This window comes from Kogia breviceps, chromosome 15, assembly GCF_026419965.1.
Source record: "Kogia breviceps isolate mKogBre1 chromosome 15, mKogBre1 haplotype 1, whole genome shotgun sequence".
NCBI classification, from domain to species: Eukaryota; Metazoa; Chordata; class Mammalia; order Artiodactyla; family Physeteridae; genus Kogia; species Kogia breviceps.
Window position 1 is genome coordinate 41,248,507 of NC_081324.1, and position 23,709 is coordinate 41,272,215.

Consider the following 23,709-nt stretch of genomic DNA (forward strand, 5'->3'; position numbering starts at 1 on the left):
AAATAATGCCATTTGCAGTAACATAGATGGACCTGGGGATTATCATACTAAGTGAAGTAAGTCAGACAGAGAAAGACAAATATCATATGATATCAATTCTATGTGGAATCTAAAAAAAATGATACAAATGAACTTATTTATAAAACAGAAACACACTCACAGACATAGAAAATAAACTCTGGTTACCAAAGGGGGAAGGTGGGCAGGGAGGGATAAATTAAGAACTTGGGATTAACATGTACACACTACTATATATAAAATAGATAAACAACAAAGACCTACTGTATAGCACAGGGAACTATGCTCAATATTTTGTAATAACCTATATGGGAAAGAATCTGAAAAAGAATAAATATATGTATTATACATATATGTATAACTGAATCACTTTGCTGTATACCTGAAACTAACGCAACATTGTAAATAAACTATACTTCAATTAAAATGCATATCTGAAGACCTTTTTAAAAGTAAAATGAGTTACTCTTTAAGTAAAGACTACAGGTTGATTTGAGACACATTAAAATATAGAAAAAATGCTTTTAAAAAGTCTGCAGTTTCTTATGATACAACTATTCCAAGAGGAGTTGGCAGGGCTGATGGCACATTCCATGAAAAATAATCTGTACATAGAGCAATACTTTCACAGAAGCACCAGAACAACATCACTGGATCTGGTCTTTGAGTTGAACTGAGACAGAGGTCAGCAAACTGTAAACCACCTGAACAGCAAGCTCACGGAGTCAAATTCTTCCCATAGACTCAGTGTCATGTGCTCCTGAGAACACTTTCACCACATGGACAGGTCACCTTTAGCAGGCTAGTCACTTGCACTACTCATGAAAAGATGACTTTCTAATATCTCCCCCTCCTCTAAAAAAGTAGAATGAAACAGCATCCTTAAGCCCACACGCTCACAGGGCTTTCCTTCATGTTCCAGTCATGCAGTTAAGACAACTCCAGAATGTAACTAACAATAATTTTTAGGCAATTCCCACAAACCACCCCCAAACTTGAAAAGAACCTTAACTTACTGTGAAAATGAGATTATGTTCCAGAAGGTGCTTGCTGTTTGGTTGTTACCTAAATCGATACTGAATTATCTGTATTCCAAGAAGTAATATCATTTGAGTCTTCCTACATTTTAAGCCTTAGAAAGCTACACTGGGTTCAGACACAATAAGTAAGAGGTCCCAGGAAGATGGGGAGTGGGAGGGGAAGGAGGGAATGTAAGAGGAGAAGGTAAGTGTGTCGCTTGATTCAGTCACCATGCTTGCCGTTCCCTTGCATTCTGGACGACACTCACACATCCAACTGTAAGTATTGCCTGGACCTTGCCTTACCCAGGATGTGTACTCTTTCATTTGGTGCTGGTTGCTATGGGAACCACCGGCATGTCCCCTCCAGAAGCAGTCCTGACAGAGCTGGTAATTGTGACACTGTTGGCATCGGTAGCGAAATCCCATCATACTCTCACTGTGGCAGTACGAACACTCAACTGGATGGAAGACTGAGGGGCAAGTTAATGAAGAAAAAAACAAGAAAACAAAAGTATGAGCCAGAAGAAGGAAAAATACAGTCCAACAAGAATTGCATTTTTCTGCTGTGCGTCATGATTTCCAATGATAGTCAGTTTTCACCGAGAGAAGCATTAAGTTTATTCCTAGACTCTCACTACCCTTTTCCAGCATGTGTGTGGAGGTGGGAGAAACAGAAGGGGATGGAGGATAGGGGTTCTTTTAACGGCAAATCTCTGTAATTCCATTTGCTCTTCTTACTCCTGTCCCTTATACTACCAAGACTATAAATTACCCAGACTGGCTCGCCTTTCCCCCAAATGCTCTCTGTCTCCAGGAGATCAGCACAGCTCATGGAAGACTCAGAAGCACAATGGATGAACACAGCTGATTGTCCAGTGGGTTGAGAGCAAATATGAGAGAAATGGAAAATGAGAGGAAGAAGAAAGAAAGGCAAATGGCAGAAGAGTAGAAAAACTGGATGGGAGAATTGAGTTACTTTTTAAAAAAATGGAGTAGCTAATGGGCTTATTTCATGAGTGACACTGCTTTCGTTTAAGAGATTTAAAAAAAAAATTTCCCGAGAGGCAGATGGATAGGGCCCAAAGAGATGAATAAGTTGTCTGAATACAGTTCTAAGTCAGATAGTTCAAGAGGCACAACTTTCTTTGGCAGAAAATTTGAATTATAAAGCAGGCAAGGTAAAATATTTGAGATTTGAATCCAAGTAACTGCATGTTATGAGCTAAAGATATCAACAACAATAAGAACAATTCATGGTTTTGGTAAACTTTTTCTCTGGCTAACCAGCCAGGGAAAATAATGCAAATAAAAATAAATAAAGATGAAAAGTAAATTGTAAAAACAAAGACATAACCAGTTTTGAACACATTGTCTTCTGAACCAGCATCATATCCCCTTTTTCTGCCTCCTGGGAAAGGCTGAAGTGAGACTTGAATCTAGGGATGGCTGTTCTGGGACAGGGCCTAAGGAACTCATTTCCTGCAACAGGAAATGCTGAGAGAGAAGGCATGAAATGACAACTTTATAATTGGAAAATGACTAGTTCTTAAACTGCAAAACAGTAATATGAACTCTTCCTGCATGATCTGGACCTTGATTACTCTTTGCTCTAGCAGATGAATAAGAAGCATAAAAAAAAAATCTATGATTGGTAGTGCTTACAGAGAAACTAGTAAGTTCATTCTTTAAATCTTCTCCATGAGCAGAACAGGATAGATTTATAACTTTAACTAAGGGAGATAATTAGGGCAGATGCCAGATGTTCTAAATGGGAATTTAAAATAAGCTAACTTTAACCCCAATGTATATTAAAGAGATGTGTAGAAGTTAAGATTCTAGTAAGAGATAGGAGATAAATTATTTTCTGTTTAAGGCTAGAGAATTCCCAGAGTTAAATTAAACAGTAAATAAGAACATCTAAAGATCAGGTGGAGGCAATGAATTGTTCCATGTTTAAATTTCTTTAAACCTTGTTCTGAACCGTATTTTATATAAGTTTGGATATGCCAAGAGTAACTACTTTTAACATAGAAATACTTGCTTTTATAAAAACAAAAGCACATGACAAAAGTTACATTACTCATTTCTTTTACATAACTACAACCATTGAAAGCTTACAATTTGGAGCATATGACTAAAGATTAGCAAGGTGCAACCATCCAATTTTTTTCTATCTCCTCCACCTACTCCTGATGGAGTGCCTAGGAAGAGATAGTCAATGCCAGGTATACCAAGAGTAGAAGTTCATACCTAAAACAAATACTAGAAAATGTCACACTCCTTACTGAGGTTCTCTTCCCATTACAGTAAGTTTTTAAGCCACACCTGATTTGTAACTGAGAGGTAGACTGTGAGATTTAATAAATTTTTAGAACAGACAGTCCTAATTTTGCAGTGCACCTATAAGGTCTTACTGATGAGGGAGACAGGTTAGTTCCATTAAAATTTGGAACTACTAAATAGACCTCCCTAAAACAATGACCTTGGCTTAATAACTATAGATTTGATGGCCCAATTTCGGTAATGAAAAAAATTGCCTTAGGAGTTTGGGATTAACATATACATATATGTTATTTATATGTCTATTAACATATACACATTCCCATATTTAAAATAGATAACCAACAGGGAACTACTGTATACCACAGGAAATTATACTCAATATTTTGTAATAACCTATAAGGGAAAATAGTATATATTTTATTATATATATATATATATACCTGAATCACTTTGCTGTACACATGAAACTAATGCAACATTGTAAATCAATTATACTTCAATTTTTAAAAAAGGCTAAAAAAATTGCCTCAGTAGTAACTACTCACCGTTTTCTACATTTGCCAGTCGATGCAGAAGGGGCAGCCAGACCAGGCACTGCGGGGGAGGATCTGACATGAGCGTGTCCAAGAAACCATTTAAGGTGACTTTTTTCTGCATCAAAAAACCCATAAAAATTTAGAACCAAGAATAAGCTTAATTTACCTGCTATGTAAATATCATTTGAGATAGAAGAAACAAGACATTCAATTAACCCCTAATACATAAAGAAACAGAGCTTGAAACTAGTTTTGAATTTAAAACATAATTGCTTTTTATATTTAAGCCTACATAGGACTGGATTATCTCCACTGAGGCTGAGTCAATATTATCACAAGGAGAAAAACAATTCTGAGGGGATCATTTTCATACATGAGGGACAGTATGAAAATGATGAGGAAAGATGGAGAGTAGACATTCTCCATAAAATTTTACCCAATAGTACATCACAGCACACTCGACAATTCCCGTATCAGGCTTCTAAATTTGTAGAACAGCTTCCCTTTCAAAGCTCCTCAACTTCCATAAGGACTAAATATTTTGTGGTTAATGTGAATGGTTCTGCTATACAAGATTAGGAGTGAATCCTGTTCGGAGGGAGCTATCCTTCCCTGTTAGAAAAGAACACTCTAAATTAAAAAAAAAAATTCTCTTCTCTACTTTCTTTATATATCTTTTCTTACAATTCAGTCGGATTCTGTGTCATTATCCTGGGCTTTTCTGATGCAGAAAAGAAATGTATTTTATCTATAAGTTTCTTTCAAAATGAAAAAATAAGTTATATTAATATATGATATTTTCATAGTATGAGTGACAAAAAATTTACATGCAAAAATCACTGTTTTATTTAAGTTTTTGAATTAGAATATCAAGGTGGATGGGATAGTTTTATATTTTTAGATAAGAAATCAGCCCTAAAGAGCTACAGTGCCTTTTCAAGGCTTAAACCTTACACTTGTCCTTGTAATTCACAAAACAACTGTTTTGGTACCCTTCTATTAATGTTTTCTTATTGGCAGATATTTACAGTTTTAGCTTTGCCTCATAATACTAAATAAGCTTTTTATAGGGTTGTTATTAGCATTATTATTAAAAGATAAATTATATAAAGTATAAGTAATGAGACAGTATTTTTTCAAAAGCTACTACAATTCATATGTCTAAAATAATACTGTGTTTCAAAACAATCACTTGGGGTGGCTTTGCAATGAAGCAATTAAAACAATTTTGGAATTTCATCATTCGAACTGCTGCTATAGCCAGTTTATGAAGCACAAAAATAAACTGGTCTTATTATTTTTATTAGTGTTGCCTCTTTTTGTACTTCACATGATTTTATCCATTTTGTCCATTCATCATACTGGCTAAAAATCACTACTGGAAGTCAAAAAATGCTACTATGATTTCCACATATATAAATTTCTCATCGTTGAGGGTATATAAAAGATTATATAATGGGCAGTCTCTAGGATATTTCAAAAGGAATTTTGAGCAATGACAACATCCTATATAATTTTTTTGAATATATAAATCCTATTAGATTAAAAATGTCCTATTATTCTGGCTGACTTTTAATGAGAAATATTCTGAGGCATTAGTATATTTCCTGAGGATTCTACAATGCACTACCTAAAATCAACAAATGTACAAACAAACAAGTAAATCCAGGGGCAGAGAGATCAGTTTGGGGTTTAATGCAATAGGCCAGGCAATCGAGGATGATGAGGAGAGAGATCTGAGAAAATTCTAGAAGGTGAAATCAGTAGGACTTGGTGATTGATGAGAAGTTCTGCGTGAAGAAGTTGTATAGAAGGAGGCTTAGGTGAATGGATCCATTCTGAGGTCACCAACTCGAAAGGGAAAGAGAACTCCAAAGAGGAGTATGCTTTAGCTGGGGACAGAGGCCAGGTATCTAAGCCAGCCTGGGGGTGAGGGCGTGGGAAAGGTCAGAAAGGCTTCCTGGGTGAGATCCATCCTCCCCCTCCACCCACTAGCGGGAGTAGAATTTGATACTTAAAGTATCAAGCCATCCCTTCTCTTATTGAGTGTATGGATACATTTATAATTCTATATAAATCCATGCCCTACAGGGATGCCTGAGGCACCACCTTTGACCTCTTAGATCACCAAGTAAACAGACAGACAGACAGATGAGGCTTACTAGCTGGAGGTAAATGTAGCTTTTCAGTGGCTGCTAAGCACTGATTTCTTATTTAAGGGATCCTTTTAGAGGACATACTTGGTTAGTTCGGATTTTTTAAAATTGTAAACAAATCTTCAGTTTATGGATTTCTAAATCTCCACTATGCTGTGATGAAGAATAGTTCTAGACATGTAGATTTTCCACATGACTGGAGAGATATAAACACGGAGAGTCCCCCAAACTAAGCAGCTTCCCTTGGCTGACTTGTACCACCCCCAGTTAAAACATGTTGCTCTGAGCCCCAATGTAGTGGAAGATTTAGGGCCTCCCAGATGGCATGGGGCATGTGCTGTGATTCCCTTCTTGTCTCCTTTGCTAAACGTTGGTGAAGTTCGGTGCTGGGTCAGACTTGTGTTTCATGTGAGGCTGAGTAACAATTCAACCCTTTTGATAGTGTGGTGGTAATAATGTTTCTGAGGGTACAGCGTTGTTGTAGGGGTTAAATTAGACAATGTAAATAAAGAATTTAGCATGATGCCTGGTTCATGGTCAGGAAACACCACCTATTATTATTATCCAAATGTGCTGAGTTCAGTTACTGACTCAGAGGTCATTTGTCAGAAGCTGGAAGGTACACTACAAGTTACCATGAAGAAGTAGTGACTTGGAGTGACACACAGGAGAGCAGCCACTGAGAGATACTTCCTTGAACAAGTTTTCTCCTACCTGTTGAGAGAAACAGGATCTAGCTGACTGTTCTGTGTAACCAAATGAAGGCCCTTCAAACACTGCTGTGGGTAGTTTGAGAACTTCCCGCAGGAACTGATCGTATCGTCCATAAACCATCACCCCACTGGAGTCAGAAATCATTGAGAAAATATCTGATGGATGGAAAAGGAAAGATCTTTATTCATCACAGAAAGATTCCCCACTGTTTTAGTTCAACATATCTACTGCAAATAAAAAATGTGGCAGAAACTAAATATATAATTTATTATGAAAGAATAATATGAAAGCTAGTTTTTATGTTGAGATATTCCTGGCATGGTGTTTTCTCTGGTGTCTTTCTGTAGATGATTCTGGCATACAGCATTAACTAGTAATTTGGATAAAATTAGCATATTTTGATAAGACAGAGAACATCACCTTTTTAGTTTGAAGTCAATTATCAACTCATATATAACTCAACGGGAGGAATTTTTGTACGTGTGAGAAATATGCCGGCCTCTTTTGAAATACACAATGAAAATATTACGACAATGTTAGGGTGTGTGTGTATCTAGCAAGCTAGCTATTTACCCATCTATATTGTCACTAAAAGGTTTGGGTTTTGGTTTAAGATATTGAAAAATGAAAGACATAATGGGGATAAGGATGCAATGAAAACACTTGATTAACTTCCCACAGAAGCAGAAAACTTCCTATAAATCATAGCGTTCTGGGTGGAAGGCAACTGATTTATGGGGAGGGGTCTTTTGCCTCATGCAGTCAAGAGGAAGTCTGGCCTTGCCGACGATCAATGAGGTAAAGCCAGGGTTCCAGATTATTCTCAGCAGAGCCACTGGCTTCACTGAACCTCTTTTCTTCAGTTTCTGCCACTGTGGGCACTTAATGAATATTATTGGTATAATTTCCCAAGGTACTCTATAATTCCTCTGTGGAGATCACTATTGGAAGGAAAGGGTTGGCTATTATATGGTTTGTCACCATGCTAGATTGTAACTAGGCCAGCACAGCTGCTGGGATAAACTGTTGTAAAGTCAATATGCTACTCTGCTCATTTTGGACTTAATTTTTCAAGGTCGTCTGGGGGCATTGTTTTACACCGCAGCCAGATGTTCGGCATATTATAGGCTTTTATTGGATTATGTTTTGAGGATATGAATTGGCTCTCATTTTCTTTAAGTAGTCCACTTACAAAGGGTTTCTATTGTGTTTAAAATAGTTAAGCAATTATGAAGCTACAGAAATTCTACATGAGCAACAAAAATTAATGTTGTTCTCATTCACTTTCACAATATTGTTTACTTAGTGAATTTCATCTCTCATGTTTCATTATAACTAGTCAAAAAAAGAAGTTGCCAACGGCAAAAAAAAAAAAACCCAAAACACCAAAAACAAAACTCTTGTACAATTCTAAATATAGAAACTCAAGAATTCCAATCAAAAGGAGGAAAAAGAAACCTTGAAGAAGTAAGTGTACTTTCTCATTAAAGCTGCCATGTTGTTTGTTTGGGGGCCTGGTGGTTAACTATAATTTGGGCATCCTGATGAACTTCTAGATTTGGATTTTCTAGGCCAGGGCACATTTTGAAAAGTAGGTTAAGGTTTTCAAATCACCCACTGAAATAATTTAAACAACATCTCTAACTAGAGTAAAAGCAGAAGGGGTACTAACAGTGACCTTTCACAAACTTGAAGCTAATATTAAACTCATTTGTACTGATAAAGTTCTACTAAGCAATAGCCAAACTAGGGCTAAGTCCCTGGGATTAAAGGGAAGTGGCTGTTAATGACCACTCAGGTTTTTAAAAAGAAATGAGGGGACTCTGAGGAAGCTCTCAACATGCTATGTGTTTGTACCTTAATCCTGGGCCCTCTGTTATATATATATAAACACACACACACTCATATATATACACACATATATATGTAATGTGCTTATAACATGAAATATATGTGTATCTATATAATATAGAGGGCTGTTTCAAGGATTAAGCTAGTTACTAGATGAAAAGCACACAGATGCATGCTTGGCACCTAGTATATGGTACAGAAATGTTATCTGTTTATATTATTAATTTTATATCACACTTTTCTGCCATTTACCTTGTATGTTTATTTATTTATTTATTTTTTTATACCTTGTATGTTTAGAATTTGCCTCCCCGATAGGACTGCTCTATAAGGTTCCAAATCATAGTCTAAATTACCTTTCTGTTTCTTGCAGCACCTTACAATGATACTTCAGAAGAACTTACATTCATTGATTTATTACACTAAAATTAACTTGGCAACTAATAAACATGAAATTGTGCTAAGCAATGGTTATAGAGAAAAATCAGGACATAGTTCTTGCCCTCTGGGAGGTCCCAGTCTATTGGGGATGACAGAGGTGTGCTTGCATCCTGGATGACACGACATCATGTACAGTGACAGGTGGTGTGAGTACAGGAGCAGTAGGGTGTACAGGGTGCAGCAGGAGCTCAGAAAGAGGGTTCCTAGAGGGAGGAGTGAGTCAGGGAAGATTTCCTTACAAAGGGGACTTCTAGGCCAAGTATAAAGAACAGTCAGTTATGAAGGAGGTACTTAAGAATTAAAGGCAGGCCAGCAAGTTAGAAATATTACCCTGGAGGTAAGCTTGGAGGCCGAACAATCTGTTCAGTAATAGAAACTTAGGAAATACAAGGTGTTTGCCATAAACAAGCCCTCCCCAGAAGCTTTAGAATAGCACCTGACTTTCCAGGCTTACTGCACTGGATTCAGAATTCCTTAAGATCCTTAACAGCCTACAATCAGACCAAAACCAGTTTGACAGAAACAGAATATATTATATTAGGTCCGTTTATGTATAGGTAGCTATGTCCCACGCCTGCAGGGAGCGCCCTCACACTGTCTGCTGCCTGGGGTACCTGATGAACAGCCTGCATATCGGTTCCTGGTGGACCTGAGTACTGGAAATTGGGATGCAACATGGGGGTTGCTATCCCTTTTAATGCATTTAAAGCAGCTTTTAAAACTCAGCTTTAAAATTTCTGCTGTTTTCTACTTTTCTGCTTTTAAAAATTTCTAAATTATTCTCAGCCAACTATTCTTGTCCTGTGTTCTCCAACATGAAGGGGCTAGTTGGAATGAACTAAGTCTCTTTCATTCCTATGCACAAAAATAGAAAAACTGCCAAACAAGCATAGTTGGCATATTGGCTTGAAGTGAATTAGAATTTAAAGAAGGAAAATCCCAAGACATTCCATATCCTTTCATTTTATTTTTACTATAAAAGCAATGCTTATTATAAAATCATTACTCCACCTGTTTTATGATTAAATGCAAGCCAGCAAAAGGAGACTAAAGAAAACCCACAATTCCACTTACCAAGAGTCAACCATGGTAAATGGGAGGGTTTCCTTAATTTCTCTTTCTGATTTTTCATTGTTGATGTACAGGAATGCCAGAGATTTCTGTGCATTAATTTTGTATCCTGCAACCTTAGCAAATTCACTGAGTAGGTCTAGTAGTTTTCTGGTGGCATCTTTAGGATTTTCTATGTATAGTATCATGTCATCTGCAAACAGTGACAGTTTTACTTCTTTTCAACTTTGTATTCCTTTTATTTCTTTTTCTTCTAATTGCCACGGTTAGGACTTTATAAACTATGTTGACTAAGAGTTGTGAGAGTGGACATCCTTGTCTTGTTCCTGATCTTAGTGGAAATGCTTTCAGTTTTTCACCACTGAGTATGATGCTTGCTGTGGGACGAAGTGAGAGAGTGGCATGGACATATATACACTACCGAATGTAAAATAGATAGCTAGTGGGAAGCAGCAGCATAGCACAGGGAGATCAGCTCGGTGCTTTGCGACGACCTAGAGGGGTGAGATAGGGAGGGTGGGAAGGAGGCTCAAGAGGGAGGGGATATGGGGACATATGTATGCATATGGCTGATTCACTTTGTTGTACAACAGAAACTAACACAGGATTGTGAAGCAATTATACTCCAATAAAGATCTATTTTTTAAAAAGTAAAAAAAAAAAAAAAAAGAGCCAATCATGGCTGTCCGTGGGTGGATTTGCCCATATTTGTTCATTCAGCCAATGAACATTGTTCATTCTGTTTGAACAATTCAATTTGTTCATTCAATCACTGAAATATTGGTGACTAAGGATACTCATTTCTGATTAACATTTTGGAGAGGTTCTTCCAACCAAACTACTTTTAGCTAAATTGTTTTTGGCTAAATTGCTTTCAACTGACTTACCTGGAAACCATTAAAACTACCTTTCTGGGATTAACTATATAAAGAGTGACTCCTCATCCCGAGAACCGGGGCACGTTCGGGTCTGCTGCTCTGCCAGAAGGTACCATGAAATGTTGTGATCACACAGTCTGTTTCTCTACAGAATTTGTGACTCTCTGAAGCTTATTTCTTCACACTGGAGAACAGTTTCTTTCCAATGGGACTCGTGCATTTGTGACTTCTTTCACTGAGCTGCAGAGGATTGACTCTGGCCACTGGAAAGCGTGCATGCTTTGCTCACTGATTGTGGGTATTTGGTGAATGATGGGATGGGGTGAGAAAACAGCACTGGAGCAGTTACACTGTTTGCTTTGAAATCCCAGACTTGCGGGAGAACTTTGAGGGATTTGACAAGTGGTAAAGATCTGCTCGAACACTTAGTTAAATCTTGAATTCTGTAACTGTGCTGATGTTGTTTGTTGCCTACCTAACGACCATTCCCTTCAGCTTTATTGGCCCCACATTTCTTCCTGGGCTATGGGAAAGCAGTGGCCCTTCTCAGCCCAGGAGGTGAGAATGACTAAGACTCCCTGACCATCATGGGTATTCTTTTCCTGTCAGCAGTGGTTAATGTAGTAATGGGTCTGTGATGCCACCCTGGCCATGAGATGTAAGGGCTGGGGGCCTCTGGAGTGGGTGTGACTCCTGAAATTGCTGTTCCCCTTTTACCTTCAGGAGAAGGATAAAATCTGACAAAGAGGAGAGCTGATTAGAAAGATGGAAAGCACCTGGGTCCTTGATGGCACAGCATTAACCTGGTTAGTGAAAGGCCCTCAGGAGTTTCTTCTGCCCTGGTTCATTTTGCTAAACTTTCTCTTCCCAGCCTAACCCTGAAGGAAATGCTTTAGGGATTACTCTAAGTTATTTTTTTTAAAGGGACATTGTTTCTGCCACCTTCTAATTTAGCTGTTATCCTCAATCAAGTACTGAGGTAGATGTCTTCAAAGTTTTACATCTTTCAGGCTAACTGAAGAGAGACTAAACTGGACCTTGTAGGGTCTGTTTGGGCTTCTCTGAAACTTGACTGCACTTGGCTGGTCCATGAAAGGAGGTTCCTGGGAGTGAGGGAAGATGTGTGGTTATGTGGGGTTCCCCTTATCTACTGCTCCAATGACATAACTCTTCTTGGAACATGTCTGGGGAAATTCCAAAGGAATCAAGGTCTCCCCCCACCCCAACCCCGGTATCTTTCTTTATTCTTCCTCTGTTGGTGCATCAAGAAGCAAGAGATTACATTCAGCAGCTGACAGGCAGCATGTGACAAAAGAGCCTAAAGGCCGTGAGTCATGGAGGCCTGCAGCCAGCAGGGACCCTACAGGTACCTAACAAAATCACCAAATTTAGGATGGAGAGGGAAGTTGAGGACTAAAGAAGTGAAGTGACTTCCACAGAATAATCAGAAAATTAGTCACACAGCTGGGCCTGCAATCTGGGACTCCCAATTCCCATGACAGTGCTTTGTCACACGGCATTGTAACTCAGACTCACAATATTTAGGGAAAGGGAGAGGGTTACATGGCAATTTTCCTTCAAAACAGCCACATATACATGATTTTAAACTAGTTAGAAATGAAAATTCTTGCCCACTATACACCCACTCTAGGCCTACTGAATCAGAAATTCTGGAAATGAGACCCAGAAATCCATTTTTTTTAAAAGCCCTCCAGGTGACTCCATACATACTAAAATTTGAAAACCACTGGTGTACAGGGAAAAAGTCAGGGTTCAATTCCTGGTACCATCTGTGATTAACTCTCTATGTCTCAGCTTCTTTACCTAAAACATGCAAACAAATCAGAAAAGTCTCACTGTTCTGTTGGTTAAAAAACTACCACATTTAGTGACAAAATGTACACAAAAGGCCCATAATCACTCAACACTCTAGCTATCATGTCTTTATTGGCATCAGTTAATTCTCAGTTTATAGTTTCTGTACATAATTCCTATGCCTACACCCTGGCAATGTCTACTTTGGAAACTTTGGAGTGCCCAGTGTTTTGAACAACACTGGTAGAGGAGAATGAGGAAATGTGCCGGGAACTTTGGCTTGAGATGACTGAGAAATGGAAGGTTGCCTAACATGGTCTTTATCTCCCTATGGTGATGGACTTACGCCTGTGAGGCAGTTCTACAGTACAATGAATGTGAAAGAATGTATATCTTACTTTAGTAGCATGAGCAGTCTAACTGGTGATCCTCAACAGGTTATAAAAAATAATAATCCATATGTAGAAGGAAAACATTCATTTCATTGACATTAATCTAATATGAAAACATTTCTAAGACAAAATCCAAGGATCAATGAAGATTATATTTCAAACAACTCTCATAGAATGAGGAAGGTCACAAAAAGTGAGGGGGACCTGGCAGGAATGGGGTAGAGGAAAACGTGGTATACAGGAGGGGTAAGCAAACAGAGATGCAGAGAATAACTTACATCTTAATTTGTCCATGATCTTCCCTCCACACAATGTGGCTAAAGCCATTTTGACAGCAAATACTGAAATTTTACCATGGCCTTCCCTGTTTAATGATGATAGAAAAAAAGAGATGTCATGTGAAGAATGTCCAATAACACAGTTTGACATTTTCTGTTCTGTAGAAACCATAGGACAACAGAGCTGCATGCATTATGTGAACATATCCATTTTACAACAGGTTATGAATACAGTTCAACACATGTTTCTGAAAAACTCTTCTATTTGATGTTTCCTTTTTTCAAGAGATTGCAGAATCTTTAAGTTATTCTTTGTCTATGCCCCTTGCTCAAAGCATAGACTGGTAGCCGGAGAAATATGTGCTATTTACCTGGGGATGAAAATTACAGAACATTCTTTTCACTTTGGGTTTCATAAAATAATTTTATGTATGATGATGCCACAGTTTCTATAATTTATTTAAACAAGGCTTCAGAAAAATCTTAAGTTGTGTGTGTCAGGTAATTCCTGAATTTTAAAAGGGTTAGGGTTAAGATGGAGACTTTTTCATCACACCGTTTTTTTCAACAATCATTTCCTACCCACAAGCCAACTGTCCTTAAAAGTGATACATTTACTTTTCAAAGGGAGTTGGTATTTTAAAGGGGCAAAAGTAAAAGCTCTTTTGAATAGTTCTCCTACCTAAATGACATGAGAGCAGCCAAATCTTTGTTGATTCAAGAGGTATAACTAACTTGTCCTTCACAAAATGTGATATAAAGGGCATTCTATAGGAAGTAAAATATTTCTGCTAACTGATTTTTCCAGCTGGAATAAACTGTTTATTTTATCCTTGGAACCAGACAGCGTAGCATATTAGTAATTCATTTCTTTGGTGGTTGCTACTCTTAAGAATGATCAAAAGAGTTATTTAAAATAATAATGTAGCTGAAAGGTAAGTAGAGTCTGTATTGACAAGGGTTTAGTATATAGAATAAGTAATTTATACAAATAAGATTCAGATATCTGACATATTAGAAGAATAAGACATAATAAATTATTGTGTCTTTGTTCCTTACTAGACTCCAGAGAGGAATCATTTGTTATTCATCTTTGTTGCTGTCATTCTTAGCATAGTACCTAGAAGGGAGCTAGCCAGAATGCAAAACTGACCCAGTCTTATATGCTAGTGACTATCCTGTTTATATTTCTAAGCCTAAGCACCAGACTTACATAATTACATATTAGAAATCTTCGCTTGGATATCCTGCATCAAACCAAGTATATTCAAAGTAGAACTCATTATCTTTCAAAGTCCTCTCATAATACTCTGACCAACTCAACTACTAACCTGCTCTTCCTCCTACAGTCCCTCTTCGGGTTGTCAGAATCACCATGTACCTAGTTACCCAGAAGTGAATTCTGGGCAAGAGGTCACCCTTGATTTTTCGCTCTTCCTTAATTCACTACCACCCAAATAAATGTTTGAGGTACTCAAATATACCCACTTCACTGTATATTAAACCCACTTCCTTTTTTCCCTTCCGACTGCCATGGCTTCTATCAGCTCTTGCTTTAACACTATAATAACTCTTTCTTAAAAAATAAATGTATTTATTTTATTTTTGTCTGCGTTGGGCCTTCGTTGCTGTGCGGGAGCTTTCTCTAGTTGCGGCAAGCGGGGGCTACTCTTCCTTGCGGTGTGCAGGCTTCTCAGTGCGGTGGCTTCTCTTGTTGCAGAGCACGGGCTCCAGGTGTGCAGGCTTCAGTAGTTGTGGCATGTGGGATCAGTAGTTGTGGCTCGCGGGCTCCAGAGTGCAGGCTCAGCAGCTGTGGCACATGGGCTCAGTTGCTCCAAGGCACGTGGGATCCTCCCGGACCAGGGCTCGAACCTGTGTCCCCTGCATTGGCAGGCAGACCCCTAACCAACGCGCCACCAGGGAAGCCCTATAAATAACTTCTTAAATGATCTCTCTGCTTGCACTCTCATATCACAGATCTGACCATGTTACAGTCAGAGCCCTGTATTCGCAGTTCTGCATCTGCGGATTTAAGTAAACCTGGGTGGATATAGGGGTTGTCTGTAGGAGACTTGAGCATCCCCGGGTTTTGGTATCAGTAGGCGGTCCTGGAACCAAACCCCTGCAGATACCGAGGGATGATAGTACTTCATTATTTAAAACCCTGTTGCCTCCGTTTGCCCGCGGGATATAGTTCTAACCTTATCTGTTTTCTCCAGGCTCATCTGCTACCATTTCTGTTGCACTCCACACCACAGTGCCCTGTTAATGCCCTTCCCCCTATGCTCTGCTCAGGACTCTCCCACCCATTCATGGAGTCTCAGCTCAATATCGTCATTCACTCTGCTCCAAAAACAGTTCTTCCCCTGATGTGGAAGCAATCACTCTTCCCTTCACTTTTACCTATTATTTGGCATCTGTCACTCACCTATCACTGAATGACCTTGATTTGTTTATTTATGTGTCTGCATGTATTTCGACTCCACACTGTGAGATCCTTGGGGGCAGAAATTATGTCCTCTCAATTAGTTGAATTCCCAGTGCCTCACACTTTGTCTCACACAGCGTTAGTGAACAATAAATTCCTTATATTAATTAATGACTAGTAATCATTATAATAGGTGCCCTAGAATTTTGATTAAGTGGTTCACTAATTTTAGGGCAGGTAGCTGTAATAAAAATGCAATGATTTTGTAAAAACCACCTCATTCAAAATTATTCCATATTCCCTGCATTCCCAATTGCACAGATAACTGGAAGTATCAGTAACTTTATTTTAGGAAGTAATTATCTTTTCTTCCTAAGCTGAAACATGGTTCAAATAATAACAGGAGAGTCTACAAAGTGTGGAAAAATAGGAGTAATATAGTGATAAAGTAATCTTCAAAATGCAGAGAAATTGAAGAGTATTATATGTGAGACCTCAAGAGCAAATGCAAGTTTCTTTCAATGAGTCAGAGAGAACAATTTTTTAATTTATATTTTTTATGCAGTTCACATTTTCAACATTTACTTTAGAGTAGTTCAAGATCTGTAAAACCCAGTGCTTTGAAATGGTCTGGGGTTAATTTCAGGAGTAATTTCCGTATTTTTTTTCACATCTTTATTGGAGTATAATTGCTTTACAATGTTGCATCAGTTTCTGCTGTACAACAAAGTGAATCAGCTATATGTATACATATATCCCCATATCCCCTCCCTCTTGAGCTTCCCTCCCAACCTCCCTATCTCACCCCTCTAGGTGGACACAAAGCATCAAGTTGATCTCCCTGTTCTATGCAGCAGCTTCCCACTAGCCATCCATTTTACATTTGGTAGTGTATATATGTCAATGTTACTCAGAGAGGACAATTTAACTCAAGAAAGAGGACAGACCATAGATGATGTTGGGACAGAGAGCTCTCCAGAGGATGAAATGATGATAGCTCACAGGTGAATTCTTAAACCTTAGCTTTTAATGCAGAAGGTCCTAGGGAGATTACCAGTCCTGTATTGTTGCTGGAAATGCAAGATTACTGCTATTAAACCCAAGAGTGGTTGTATCAGAGCTATTTTGCCAAATTGACATAATAAATCTAGATAAATCACCCAGTGGAGGGTGGCTCAATGAGAGTTTTGCAGGAACTGAAGGATGAAATTAGGTCACTAGAATTTATTGGTATGTAAGCTACTATGTCAGATTGCAAATGTGACCCCTGTAACAAAGAAGGATTCAGGGGTATGCAGGAATGTACACCGTGGGAAGCACGCCAGTACCAGGTGAGTTCAGACCTTGCTCAGCCCTGGCACTGGATAAACCTTTAAGGAGTTGAATGAGTGAGTGGAGATGGTGGACTTGGCTATGGAGAATGGAGGCACCAAAGAGTTAAATACAAAGGGATCTTTTTAAAGAACATTTTCAGTAGATATAATAGGATGAAGAAAAGGGGTGGAAAGAGAAAGATTTTCTAAAGGTCTTTGACAAGGTTCCACACCAAAGACCATTACTTAAAAAAGTCACCTTGGGATCAGTGTCCCTATTTTGTTGTGAAAAAAGAATTGGCATTGACACCGGAAGCAAAAATTAGGGAGAAGGTGGTACATCCCGAATGGAGAACATAAGAGCTATTCTCATTAGGAATCTTCCTTAGTCGGGGCAATTTGACTCATGAACAGTCAGTGAAATCTCTTAAATATCTAAGAAGTGAAAAGTCAAGCTCTTGAGTATGGATAACAGGAAGCTCCTAGGAGTCTTGGGCAAACGAGCAGGAAAGCAGCATATTGTTCCAAAGTGAGTTCTGTACATGCAATGCCTCTAGGAGTAAAGTGGTTAAATGGCACATATGGAATGTTGGCACAATTCAGGAAGTAGACTCACCAGAGTGTGCTGAGGATGAAAAACGTAGATTGTCCCTAATGCTGCAGGGCAAATGGTGCTCCAAGAGGAGCACTAGAAAAAGTCTACACACTTGTCTTGCTTTTATGAAAAGCTACGGCCGCAGCACACCTTCAATTTCATGTGTAGTTCAGATTGCCACCTCAGGAAACAACAGATGCCATATGATCCAGCAATCCCACTCCTGGACATATATCCAGAAAAACTCTAATTTGAAAAGATACATGCACTGCAATGTTCATAGCAGCATTATTCACAGTAGCCAAGACATACAGTCAACATAAATGTCTGTCGACAGAGGAATGGATAAAGAAGATATGGTACATAGATACAATGGAATATTACTCAGCCACAAAAGAGAATGAAATTATGCCATTTGTGGCAACATGGATGGACCTAGAGATCATCATACTCAGTGAAGTAAGTCAGAAAGAGAAAGACAAATACCATATGACATCACTTTTATGTGGAACCTAAAAAAACGATACAAAGGAACTTATTTACAAAGCGGAAACAGACTCACAGACATAGAAAACAAATTTAGGGTTACCAGAGGGGAAAGGAGGTGGGGGAGGGGTACATTAGGAGTTTGGGATTAGCAGATACAAACTACTATATATAAGATAAACAACAAGGACCTACTGTATAGCACAGGGAACTATATTCAGTATCTTGTAATAAAACATATGGAAAAGAATACGAAAAAGAAATATATATATAAAACTGAATCACTTTGCTGTACCCCAGAAACTAACACAACGTTGTAAATCAACTATACTTCAATTAAAAAAAAACTAAAAAATAAAAGAAAATGGCAACAGAGCCAAATGTGTTTGAGAGTACTATCTGCAGTGTACAGTGTATACTGGATACAGCATACAGTGTAGCCATTAGAATCATTGACTTTTAGGGCCAGAGTGGGCCTTAGAATCAGTGATCAATGACATGACCACATAAGCTTTTATTTGTGAATGAAATCTGCTAGTGTAAAAGGTACAGTAAAAGCTTTAAAAATAAGTTTACTACCAGTCTATCATTTTTATTAAAAGAATAATTTTACCTTTAAAGTAAAACAAAATTTTACTTATTTTAATGTTTTCTCTTTCAATGTAGAGAGAGAACAAAAGGCATATACATATTTTACTCACTTCCCCCTCACTATTTGTTTTTTTGCATCATGAAATAATTTTTTTAAGCCAATTATCCTGAAGCTTTTGCCTTTGCAAATTTTACTTTCCTGTTCTAGCTCGACATCAAAAGTACCCAATTAAATTGTTATCTTGATACTTAATTAACACCTAAAAGGATATTTATGAGAACCAGCAAATTATCAAAGGTAGAAACTAAAATTGCTTCACTAATCAATGTTTCTTTAAATTGTTTATTTCCCCTTATACCTTGTTTGCTCATTCTGAAAAATTTCAAATTTTCCTACAGGATACCTGATTGAAAATGGGAAAAGGAAAGCACTTACACTTTGGTTAAAAAATATATATGGAGATTGGTAGAATGTCTGTCTTAAAAACATGCGTTACTTCAAAGTTTGACTCATTATCACAGAAAATGAGTAACTGCTTTATGCTGGGCTTTTTCCATGACTATACAAAGAGACAAACTGACTTCTTTTAACTAAGATACTACTTTTAGGGAAAAGTTGTCTGGGAAGGAAAATCTACTTTTGACAAGAAGGAAAAAGAACAAATAGATATTGATAGGTCTGGGATGGTAGGCTGAAGTTGGAACTGTAAAAATTTAATAAACAGAAACCCCAATTAAATAGTCAGGAGGCCAGCAGGGGGCGCTCTCCCACCCTGCGATGATAACAGAGCCCAACCGGAAGAAGAAAGACTCCTTTCCTGGCAAGGACTCAGCCAATGAAAAGCCATGGACTCTTTGTTTACTACAGCCCTCCCAACTTCCTTTCCCCCCTCTATAGAAGTGCTCTCCTTGCCTTCCCCTGTGGGGACTCTCCAGGGTTGCAGACCCTGAATAGCAATTCCTTGTTGATCCCGAATAAACCCTTTATTCTCCCCTTTCTGGAGAAATAACTGGTAGTCTATTTGCTTTAGGTCAACAGAAACAGAGTATAAAATTTCTCCAAGTTCCCAAGAGAGTTCCCTGTTTGAAATTACAGAGCCCCAGGACAAATATCAAGTCCCTGAAAGTGAGATTGAATCCTGACCAATTCTTATTTGAACAGGCCCAAGGAATTATTTCTCTATTTAAGAATACTAAAACCAGGAGCTCTTCTCTTACCAACATATTTTACCAAAGCATTTATGATAAGCAAAGGCCCAGCACTCACACTTGGGTTTCTCACACACTTTGGTGGCTTAATTCACTGGGAGAATTGCTTCCTCCTCTGTCTTCCACAACATGCCTCTGTCATAACATGTTTCTCCTCTGGGAATTATTTTGTTCATATGGAACACACATTTATTAACTCAAGAAATATTTACTAGCAATGCCTCAGAAGTGGGGCATATAAAGATGAATAAGACGTGGCTCCTACCCTCCAAATTTGCTCATCATCTACTTGGGAGAAGGAGTCAAAACTAGTTAATTTTAATACAACACATTTTAAGGGCAGAGTCCATGTCTTACTCAACTATCATCCCCCGTCTATTGTAGCACCTAGAACATAGTGAGTTCTTAATACATGTTAGTTAAATTAATGAATGCACAAGTGAAATGTTCTGATTTACCACTTAAGTTTTATACTGAGCAGTACTAAGTTTTGAGGAAAACTACAAAGGTTAACTTAATGGCTCTTAATATTAGATGGTGCAGTCATGTGAGATGTTGAATTTAGAAGGGATCACAGACATAATTACTCTTGTTTTGGGGAGACTAAAGTTAACATGTGAACACATAGAAATTAATCCCTTATTTGGCCCTGGCATCACTTTGGGATCCCCATAATGTTAGCAAAACATCCGGGAAAATAATTCCTCATAGCACCGGGCCAGGTGAGTTTGCCAGGAGTTTGTCTAGAATGGAGAATTGAAGGGGCCAAATCTGTTGACATGTCTCCCTCTCTCCCATGAAATCCCACCTGCCACTCATCCAAAGTACATCTGACAGGAAGATGAGTGACATTACGGATGTTCAATTTATCTACAATTATGAGAATTCTTTGGAAAGAGCTTCCATTTTAGCAACATGAAGGAATCTTGGAACAAGGTATTTCTCACCAGCACAAAATTTTAGTGAGTAGAGAATGTGGACATCTTGGATTTAAGATGTGCTAAGAAAAAAATCACCAAGCCAAGTACATTTTAAAGATGGAGGCACATACACAGTAAAACGCCAAGAGAAGAACATTTGGTTTCGTGTGACTCTTCTCTTTTTCCTTCATTCTCACCCACCCATAGAGCCTCACATGTAAACAACACATTTTGTTGGTGTATTTTGCAGTGCATATTGCATTGAACATCAGAATCATTTTTACAACTCAAAAGGCAGAAGGATATTGGCAAAGTTCCAGTATTATTTCATATCCATGCATCTGAAATAGTGCTGTGGTACCTTTCATCATGTCGGGGGCTCAGCAGTGGGAAAGGATATTCAAATGGCTCAGCAAGGTTCAAGATGTCAAACAAAGAGGAAAATTCCAGAATTTTGTATTCTCTACGAAAGACTATTATACGATGGGTTTGGAGCTCTGGATGGCTGTCATAAAACTGACTGTAAATCTACAGTGTAAAACTTGTTAAGTCCAGATAGCTCTTGCACATACACTCTGTCAAATATGTCTAAAGATCACACACTGGAAAGGTTAGGAATGTGAGCATAATAATAATATCCTGTAATAAGCAGGGTAAGTCTGGGGGGGGAAAGCACATTAATTCTCATATAAAAAGATGAAACAGAAAGCGTGAATAGAGCTGAATTTAAACTGATGCCTGAAACAAAAGGATTTTCCCCCACTTACCTCACCTAGTAGGAAGCTGTATGACCTGCAAATCATCTACCCTTTTTATGTCTCAGCTTCATCACCTACTCAACCTGAAAAATTATAATAAGGTAACACCAAACCAGTAAGATTACTGGCACACAGTAAATGCTGAGTACATCTTAGCATAATTATAATATTATTAACATCATTAGAGAATTCGCATTAAGAACTGATGTAGAGAATGGACTTGAGGACAAGGGGAGGGGGAAGGGCAAGCTGGGACGAAGTGAGAGAGTGGCAGGGACATATATACACTACCAAATGTGAAATAGATAGCTAGTGGGAAGCAGCCGCATAGCACAGGGAGATCAGCTCGGTGCCTTGTGACCACCTAGAGGGGTGGGATAGGGAGGGTGGGAGGGAGACGCAAGAAGGAGGAGATATGGGGATATATGTATATGTACAGCTGATTCACTTTATTATACAGTAGAAACTAACACACCATTGTAAAGCAATTATACTCCAGTAAAGATGTTAAAAAAAAATCTGAGTCTACATTAACAGAAAAAAGAAAAAAAGAATTGACTTCCAAAAATAGAAAAACAACTGTTTAATATATATCATTGTCCTACTTCGAGTTTTCGAATATATGTGGAAATAATATTTGCTAAAAGTGAGGCCCCTGTCATATACTCTACTTTATGAGGAACTGTGCCAAGAAGGGAGGCTCCTGAATTGAAATGAGATTAAGTCAACTGACAAAAGTTGATGTTAGTGTTTCCTGGGGAAGCAGGAAGAGGGTAAAGAGAAGCACGTTAAAGTCTTCTGTGAAAATGGGATCGCCCACATTAGTAACCATGGACATCTAGTGATCTTCTCTGTGCAGGAGAAGTGAAAACAGAGGGTATGAATCTAGATGACAGAGCAAACTTAGAACCACTAGATTTAGTAAAAGATTGGAGATTAAGGAGGACTTAATCTCAGAAAAAGAAAGAAAAGAAGTTAGTGTGATAAGAGCTAAGTCCACCTTTGATTTTCATTCACTTATTCATTCACTCACTGATTCATTATGAGCTGGATATTGGCTCAGGTGCTGTACATACAAAGAAAAAGACATGGTCCCACTTGACAGTAGCTTGTGGGGGTCAGTCAGATAAGCAGAGAGACAGGCATCTCAAGAGACTATCAGAGTCATGTTCAAGGAACAGTGGGACCTGGCAGAGGGTGAGCAGCTTGGCCATGAGAGCTGAAGGGCTTCACAGTGTATCAGTGTCTATGACCCCACCTCTCCAAAAGGCCGTACATGATCAACTTTGAAGAATTATTTTCTAGGTAACCATTCTACCTCAATAAAGGTATATATAGTTTTTTTAAAATTTTCATCTTGTACCTTTCTGCCATTTTTTTTGTTGTTACTTTCAATTCCCTAAAAAGTAATAACAGTAAAAGTCCTTAGAACACTTCAAAGGGATTTTCACCCCCACTGGGATATGGACAAGAAGTGAGAGGAAAAGGGCTGCCGAGTTAGTGGGTTCTGAAAGAGAGAGCCTCAGGGGAAGGCTCCTGCCAGCAAACAGGGAAGGAGGCAAGGCAGGTCAGTTCTTGGGGGACACAGAAGGAAAGAGAGAAGAGGAGGAGACTGACTCAAGGCTCTGGTCATTTCCTCATATTCTTCTTCCCTCTCAGCCCTGCTCCCTTCTTCTGAGACCTCCTTTCCCATGCTTCCCAGGCACACCCCTCCATTTCCCTAGAGACACTTAGAGAAGAAAGCTTCTGGCTGTAGAAAGGGTCTGCTTAGAAGTTGGTTGGTTAATAGCCCACTGGGTGATATCCCTCCCAAGTATCCATTTTAGAAGGAAAGTGATCAAGACAAAAACCTTCTAGACTGAAGGGACTGCCTATTCAGTGACAGGACGGCAAGCATGGCATAGGCCATTGGAGGCAAATGCTAGCTCCTGAAAGTCTACAAATCATCCTATGT

At 38.5% G+C, this 23,709-nt stretch overlaps 1 protein-coding gene across 44 annotated transcripts in view; it reads right to left on the minus strand.

The window, feature by feature from the left end:
• The window catches only part of DTNA (dystrobrevin alpha), a 395,521-nt gene that overhangs the window by 65,616 nt on the left and 306,196 nt on the right, over positions 1–23,709 (minus strand). For all 44 annotated transcript variants that reach the window (XM_067015469.1, XM_067015461.1, XM_067015464.1 and 41 more), the window contains 4 exons: positions 13,456–13,541; positions 6,730–6,884; positions 3,869–3,974; positions 1,344–1,510 (listed from right to left, as the gene is read on the minus strand). In XM_067015469.1, the coding sequence (XP_066871570.1) occupies positions 1,344–1,510; positions 3,869–3,974; positions 6,730–6,884; positions 13,456–13,541 (514 nt within the window). The remainder of the gene's footprint in view (positions 1–1,343; positions 1,511–3,868; positions 3,975–6,729; positions 6,885–13,455; positions 13,542–23,709) is intronic.